Genomic DNA, 8,789 nt, shown 5'->3' with positions numbered 1-8,789 from the left:
CTGACAAACAATGGAGCTTACTCTTGCAAGTCTGCCTTTGAAGCCTTTACTCTTGACAGATCCGACCCTCTTTCGGACACTTGGAAATCCATTTGGGCTCTGAAAATCCCTTACCGAATGAGGAGCTTCCTGTGGCTTGGTGTCAAGGACAGGTTGCTGACTAATTCGGATAGACATAGACGACACTTGGCGGATTCAGGAGCTTGCAGCAGATGCAGAGGCCAAGTTGAATCTTTGTGCCATGCCCTTAGGGACTGCCCTAAGAGTAAGAAGGTTTGGCAGAAAGTTCTTCTGCACCACATTCTCCCCTCCTTCTTTGCCTATCCTGAGAATGACTGGTTCTCCAATGGGGTTAAAGGTAGGTTACTGGCTAGCATGAAGCAAGGAGACATTTTATTTGCTATTATCTGCCACCACCTTTGGAAGTGGAGGAACGAGGAGATCTTTGGTGAGAAGACTATTTTTATTCAGAACTTACCCGAGTTCTTCTCCAAAAAGCTCCTTACCATTACGGGGAGCTTCAAAGGGGAGACCCTTGCCAATTCTTCCCAGAATAAAGAGGTTCACCTCGTTGGTTGGTGTAGGCCGAAGGATGGGTTGGTAAAGTTGAACGCGGATGGCTCCTGTCTCAATAATGGAAAGATCGCGGCTGGGGGCGTGCTCAGGGACGCGGGAGGTGCCTGGTTGTCTGGATTCACCCATAACCTGGGGTTGGGCTCATCTTTTATCAGCGGAACTTTGGGGTATTCTTTCTGGAGTCAAGCTTGCCAGAAATCTGGGTATTAAAAGGCTTGCTATGGAGTCTGATAATATGGAGGCTATTAGTATGATCTATAATAATCATGTTATTTGTCTTAGTAGCCAGAACCTTATCAAAGCAATAAGAAGTCTTGGATCCTCATTTGAGTCCTTGGAGTTCTGTCACATCTACAGAGAACAAAATCGAATTGCAGATCGCTTGGCGGCGGCTGGGCACGAGGGGATGTTAGGTGTTACCACCCTTTCGGATCCTCCTATCTATCTTTCTTCTCTCCTTTTAGAGGACAGAGTTGGGGTTAGCTTTCCTAGGCTGATCCCAGGTTAGCTTTTTGTTTCAGTGTTTGTTTGTTTTTTTTCTTTCTTGTTCTACCAAAAAAAAAGGTAGAAATAGAAAACAAATGATTGTTACCGAGATTTTGGTAAGAAACCAAATTTGTAGAGTGGTTGGTTGTTATCAAATGCCTCAAAGTAACTACCAAGTAACAAGCACTAGATATGCTCTTGTACAAGGAAATGGAGAGAGTAATAACTAAGAGCCCGTTTGGTTCAGCTGTTAGCTAATAGCGGTTGCGGTTGCTGTTAGCTGTTTGCAGTTGCAGTAAGCTGTTAGCTGTTTGCAGTAAACTGTTAGCTGTTTAATTACTAGTGTTTGGTAAAATTATATTGAACTGCTGCTGTTCGGATTTAAAATGTCTAAAATGGACATGTTTTAAATTAATCAACGATGAAATTATAAAAGGAAAAATGTGAAAAAATACCTATAATGTTTACAACTAGGAATAATTTACTCTTAACGTATAAAATGGTGCAATTTTACCCATAACGCTAGCAGCTAAGAGCAATATTACCTCTAACATTGACAAGTTGGGTCAATTTCAAATATTATTAGAAAATATAGATATTGTATTTCTTATTATACACCAATTGCACATATCAGTAGTTTTAAAAAATAGATTTCATATTTTTTATGATTTAATAATAAAATTGAAAATTAATATTTATAAATTCGGCGAAATATTTGAAATTTTTTTGTCCAACTCGTACAAAAGACAATATTTTTTTTTATTTTCTTAAAAAAAATTCATGTCTAATCATATGTTTGTGATCTATTACTAACGATGATAAAATGGTATGTAAAGTGTAGTTGACAATATTCATGACCAAGAAGGCAGTTTGATAAATTATTTCTCAAATTGACCCAACTTGTCAATGTCAGAGGTAAAATTGATTTTGACTGCTAACAATAGGAGTATAATTGCACAATTTTAGACGTCAAAGGTAAAATTGCTTCTAGCTATAAATGTTAGGGGTATTTTTACACCTTATCCTATTATAAAATAAAAAATGTGTTACACAAATTAATAAAAATAATCTATATAAAAAATAAAAAAAATTATTGAACGCAACAAAACATTGTTCTTCTGGTAATTATTTTGTAGAAATATAAATAATATTAAAGAATAAACATATTTTGTGGAAATAAAAATGATAATTTTGTCAATAACAAATAACTACAAACAGCTATTTATGAAAAGCTCCAAATATGAGCTTTTCGTGAAACGCTCCAAAACGCTGCAGATTTCAGAAAAAATGCTAAACGTTGCGGTTATATAAACCTAACCAAACGCTATTTTTCCTGCGGTTTGGAGTGAAACGCTAAACGCTACTCCGAAAAGATAAAACAAACACCCTCTAAATATGTGTTCATGAACATTATAATCGAACTTGTTCATAAACCTATAATCGAGCCTAGAGATGGCAACATGTAGTGTACTCGCGGGTAATGTCAATCTCAAACCCTTACTCTTTTATTTTTTAATTACCCGTACCTGTCTTATTACTCTAATGGGTATACTTTTTGCATTCCATACCCGTCCCATTTAATTCGCGGGTACCCGCAGGTACCCTTACCCATTAAGAATTAATAAATAAAACAAAAATATTACAAATTTAATAAATCATCTATCTAAAAATTGAACCTTAATTAATAAGAAAATAGCTTAGTGATATCACTCAATGGTTAAAAAACAAATGATTGCAGTTCAAATCTCACGTCTTAGCTCTAAAAAACAATTATATTTATTAATATATAAAAATTTTATGACGGGTACCGGATACCCTATGGGGTATTCCCATACCCGTCTCATTACCCTAACGGGTAATGGTTTTGATCTCATACCCTTTTATACAAGGTACGAATAGTCTCATTAGGGTCAGGTAGTGTCGGATACCTGCGGATATACTATCCGTTGCCATCCCTAATCGAGCCTACTCCCGAGCTTTTGAACTGAGTTTCGTCATGTTCAAGCTCACTTCGTTTACGAATCGAGCCAAACACGGTCGAACTTTTATCGAGTCGAACTCCAAGCCCACATATAAGTTTTTTTTTTTTGTCAAACTGTCTAATTTTTTAGTGTGCTAGACAAATGAACCAACAAAAAATGTACGCAACCATTTCAGTTTATTGATAAACTTGTTTTGAATGTATGATATGACAGTCAATAACAGTCAAACCAATTCGTTCCAATTTTATATTAGATAGGGGTAAAATTAATCGTGGTTGTAAATATCATTTCGTATGTTAGGATCAAATTTGCACTTCCCCAAAAACGCAAAAATGCAAGGGTCAAATCTGCCCCTTATCCCAAAATAAAAAGCAATACTGTTGAACTCTTTCAAAATTTGCCTAAATTGAAAAAATCGAGCTAGCTACATCTGCAATAGCATTTTCAAGAGCATGCCTAAAGAAGATAAGAAACAGCACAGCACAGCATATCTCAAATAAATCACCCACTGCATAACTCGTCAGTATACTATGAACTGTTGCCTGATAGATAGATATAGTATGAACACAAATCATTTCTAGACATCAAAGTTCCCCGTCCGGGGACAGAAAGTTTTCGTAACTTACTAATCGAATTGCTGTCTAAGATGCATCTCCGTCTCACTTTTCCAAGTAGCATGGGATGATTGTCCTTTCATTCTCTTACTCTTCTCCTTATCTTTCATTGTGGATCCCTTCTTCTTGGCGTCTATGCTTGCATCAGTAGGTGGCCGATCACCGCAAACTGGACACACCATTCCCCGTGCGCTAGAGAAGGTCTTCGGAATTCCACATTGCAAGCACATCCTACAGATAAATGATGTGTAGACAAAACCAATTAGAATTAAGATGCAATAGCTTCTTGACTTCGTCGGTTCCATAGTAAGTCATATCTAGGGCTGTAAATGAGCCGAGCCGTTCATGAACGGCTCGATAAAAGCTCAGCTCGATTTGTAAATGAGCCGCTCGTGAGCACAATTTACTAGCTCGGTTCGTAAATGAGCCGAGCTTGAGCAGGTCAAAGCACGGTTTGAAAGCTCGCGAGCAGGCTCAATTAAAACATTTATGAACAAATTTTAGTTTTGTAGAAAACTATATAATTTTGTATTAGTTCACAAATATCTAAATTTAATATTATTTCATTTGCTATTAAATGAGTTCGTACACAAACATAATAAATGAGTAATAGACGAACTATTTGTAAGGAACTTTGCTTGTGAACTTGTTTATGTACACAATTAAAGAGCTATTTGCGAGCAAACTTCATAAATATAATCAACAATTTACTCACAAACAATTCATGGTTAGATAATTTTCTTAATGAATCAAATTCAAAGAGGATTTTGGGCTCGAAACAAGCTCGAAGCTCGGCTCGAGCTCGTTCATTTTCTAATGAGCTGAGCTGAGCTGAGCTTGAGCAAGCCAAAGCTCGGCTCGGGCTCGAGCTCGTTAATTTTATAGCGAGTCGAGCTTGAGCAGGCCAAAGTTCGGCTCGGCTCGGCTCGACTACAGCCCCAGTCATATCTAACAATGCCCCGGGTTTCTGGGATCATGATCTGAAGTGTCTATCTTCAAGTGAAGGCACGCATAGGTATTTCGAAAGTCTACTAGTGACGAAGACATCATTAACCAACTTAAATCAGAAAAGACTGGAGAACAATGAAGTACCTCAATAGTTCAGCAGCATCTTCTGCGTTTGGATTGGTTGCAGTTGGCATACGCTTCTCTCCTTGTGTCGTGGTCGGTACAGATGTTGTAGCGGGCTGGTTACTCTCAATATCACTTCTTACTCGCTCGCGAATCCCAATGATTTGAGCTTTGGCCTCCACTACAACTCCTGTGGACAACAGGTGCACACATCATAAATTATTCCTTCCAGCCAATGAACAAAAATAATAGTAAGCCATTTGCTGTCAATACGTTATCCAATGAAAAGCAAATGCAGATATATTTCTCATACCAATAACTCTACTTTATGCCTCTTGTTACAAACCATGCGAATACACCGGAAGCACGTGTATATAGACTAAAACTATATGAATATATTTCATTCAAGGAGAATACATGTATATGTACACATTAAGGATACTACCTAGACAACTACAACCATAGTTGTCAAATCGAGATTCGACTCGTGAATCGAAATCCACATTTTTGAATCATGACTCGTGAATCGAATCATAAGATTCAGTTCAAATTCATAATATTATAAAAAATAAAATATTTACCATATTAAACTCAAAATATTACCAAATATTAGTCGAGAAATGCAATTTTAATATCAAAAAATAAATCATACCAACAAAGTACCTACAAATCAAATTTAATGCAAATGCAATCCTAATAAAACTAATTCACAAATCGGACTCTGTTTAATAACTTAGTGGAGACGGAGAGTTTGAGCTTCTGACTTTTTTTTTTTTTTTTTTTTTGTCTTATTGTCAACTTGATAATGATGGAATGAAACTAGTTTGAGTTGATAACTTGAAAAATAACAATCAGACCAGAGGATAGTGGATTTAGTAGTTAGTGTTGTTGAAGTTTTTAATGAACAACGATGAAGAACCGACTTGAATGATTCGAATCACGAATCGTAAGATTCAGTTATAATTTAGATTCCAATCAGTGTATCCCCTTATGCAGCGTATCCCCTTATGCACCCATAGCCTCCAAGGACACCGACCACCATAAATATTATTTTCTTCTACCAGTCACCAAGAAGACTCCAATCAGTATAAACTAGCTTATAAAAAATCCGAGTAAATCTCCAGTCAATTTTTCTTTTACAAACACTTCCAATTCCAGCATGTACATTTATTTCCTTCCTCTGGGATCTTGCCTTTCCAAATTATATTCCTACAGATATCTCGTGACTTCATTTAGACCTGCAATGAACAACAATGTTATTGTGACTTCACTTATCTCTCCCGTTTTCCTTCTTGTTCTTTTTTCCCATCAAAATTGTACTACTAATTAAGTTTCTCAAATCCTTGAGTTTTTGTTTCAAAAAATTTAGAACTTTTTATGGTAGTTTTTGTGTTAATCCCATGATTTTCCTTATTGCTAACTAACACTATTGCTGATAAAGGATCATATAAAACCCTAATCAACACATTGATGAAAATGGTACATGTACTTGACAACATCCTAAAATTTTGTTGAATAACATTTGAGGTACTCCAAAAGGCTTCAAAGTCGAACACGCTAATTAAAAAAAAAAAAAAAATCTCCAATGGAAATGGAATATCAACTATCAAATGCTGAGCATTACTATTTATCAAAATGCTCCACAAACAATATAAAGGTTAATGTCAATTCACAAATATACCATGAAGAGAGAATTAGACCCTTTGATGAGGGCATCAAGTCGACCGAATGTGTTGAAACAGGGTAGTGGGAGAAGTCGAGCCAAAGGGACGACACACCGAGAGAAAGAGATGGCTAAAATGTGTATAAAGCTTTTATGTCATTTTATCTTTTAGGTTAGAAGATAATATAAATTCATCTCTTTCTTGTAATGAAACAACCTTTTTGTCAAATCAAATACAAATTTCTCTTTGAGAGTTTTTAGGATTCATCCCTCTTATCAATAGGGATTTTTAATTCCTACGAGTTTAGCTCGTGAATTTTGGAGGTTTCACAGCTCCTTCAAATTTAGCTTGAGAATATCTTTGATAATTTACGATTGAAAACTATCGCCTCAAACCCGATCTGTATCACCCTTTGTGCTCCTAACATACTAAAAGGAAAAAGGCTCCTGTATTTTAAGCATAACCTTTCACTTAAAAGCTTTTGCTACTGAGAAAAATGAGTTAACAATGAGCTAGAGAAATGAGGTGGCATCAAAATAATTTATAAAAGTCAGCACAAGAATGCAAGAACCAAATCTCCGTTGAGCTAACAAGCAATGCAAATAAGAGAGAGTAAACAGCAAAGACAAGTTTCCACCATCTCCCATCATTGAGAATAGTAAAAGAAATTGAAATCCAACTAGAAGGAACAATTTCAAATCCTACAATCTGAAAGTGCCTTCAATGGAAACTCTCTCTTCTTCTTATGTAATAATCTACCTTGCACGTAAACTCTTCGTCACTAGAGTTCCCTATTTCGTGTCTGTTTCCGTTTCCATTACCGTTACCTAGCAATATTTTTATAGAAACAACATTCCAAGGTGTCTGTGTCAGTTTCCGTGCAACATAGGTAATAATCTATGTTACAAGGAAACTCTTCTTCATTAGGGTTTCCACGTTTCGTGTCCGTTTCCTACCTAATTTTTCTTAGAAATAATGTTTCCAGGTTTCCGGTATCAGTTTCCGTTTCGGTGTAGCTAATAATTAGCCCAAAAAAAAGCTAAAGCGTAGGATGATGAGTGAATGATTGACCATGCTAGAAAAAATAATAAAGCTTCAAATTTATCACATCGCAGGGATAATAAACAGGAAACTCCTAACAAATTGAGTTCAACAAATCCCCTATGACTAGCTTTGCTATTGTTTGAGCAGTCACAGAATACAAGAATATCAGAATTTACCATTAGGCAAGTCTTTCTTCTCCTTCTTCCTCCAGCGACCGTGCCTCCCCAGCTGATGCTGAACGTCTACTCTAGTAGTCTGCTCTTCAACGGAATTGTTAAGAAACTGCGGCGGTCCTGAAATCTCCAAAAGCCACAACGGACAAAGCAAATTAGATCCCTAATCTCAAAATAGAACACACAATACCTAATTTCGAACTTCCTATAACCAATTAAAACAAATAGAAAGCAAATTAAGAATTATTACTTCGGAGAAGGCGTCGAATGCAGAGGGAAGGCTTGACGATCCAGTGGCAGGTGCAGATTGCTCGAATACTGATTTGTAGGAAAGCAAACGGCCGGTAACGGCGGTAGAGGCGGAGGAACCATCATTCCTCTCGTCGTCTGAGGAGAAAACGTAATCTTCGGGAGGTGCTGCTTCTTGTTCTTCTTCTTCAACCGATGAATACCCTTGGATGAGTGACAAGCTCATCTTCCTTCGCTTCTTCTCCCTTCACTGAACTCTCCTATACCGATTTTTCCTTTCTACGTTTTTTTTTTTTTTTACTTTTCGTTCTACATCTCGGGTTCATAGTATATCGGATAAATTTTTTTCCTTTTTCCTATTAGGGTGTCAGATTTGACTCTAATTTTTAAGTTCGGAAAGTACTAAATGATTACATGAGATGAGATCAGGTGTGACACATTTTTTTATGCCGCGATAAGTCTTATTATGTGATAATGACTAATTTTATAATTAATTAAAAGAAGGTGCTAAATTTGTAAATAAAAGAAAAGAGAAAATTGTTTTTTTTTTTTTAAAATGCATTTTTCCAACTTTTCCAACCTTGTTTTTCAAAAAAAATTTATATCGTTGGACTCGTCTTAATTAGACGGTCATTTTAAGATCCTAGAAGATCGGGTAAAAAAATTTCCGGTGAATGGAATCCGGCGATCTATTTTTCTGTGACAAAAAAATGTTCAGAAAATTCCAGAACATGTAAAACATTATTCTGAGAAACTTTAGTTCTTGACTCAAAATGAGATTCCTTACGGTTTAGTCCCAAATCAACGGAATCCGGCGGTTAGATAGGCTTTTTCCGATAAAAAAATCCGAAACTACCCAGAAAATTCTCAAACAATTCCAGAAAATGTAAAACATTATTTGGAGAAACTTTAATTCTTGAGTCGAAATAG

General features: G+C 36.2%; 1 protein-coding gene across 1 annotated transcript; it reads right to left on the bottom strand.

Annotated features, from left to right (window-relative positions):
• Nucleotides 1-3,534: 3,534 nt before the first annotated feature.
• On the bottom strand, nt 3,535-8,183 carry LOC136204268 (uncharacterized). Its single transcript, XM_065995497.1, has 4 exons — nt 7,861-8,183; nt 7,614-7,737; nt 4,751-4,919; nt 3,535-3,889 (listed from the first exon to the last, which is right to left on the bottom strand). Exons 1-4 carry the CDS (start codon nt 8,083-8,085, stop codon nt 3,670-3,672), a joined length of 738 nt encoding a protein of 245 aa, XP_065851569.1. The 5' UTR covers nt 8,086-8,183; the 3' UTR covers nt 3,535-3,669.
• Between the last annotated feature and the right edge of the window lie 606 nt (nt 8,184-8,789).

This window comes from Euphorbia lathyris, chromosome 8 (genome assembly GCF_963576675.1).
Source record: "Euphorbia lathyris chromosome 8, ddEupLath1.1, whole genome shotgun sequence".
In the NCBI taxonomy this organism is placed as follows: domain Eukaryota; kingdom Viridiplantae; phylum Streptophyta; class Magnoliopsida; order Malpighiales; family Euphorbiaceae; genus Euphorbia; species Euphorbia lathyris.
Note: the sequence above shows the minus strand (reverse complement) of the source record. Positions and strands in the feature narration are given on the sequence as shown.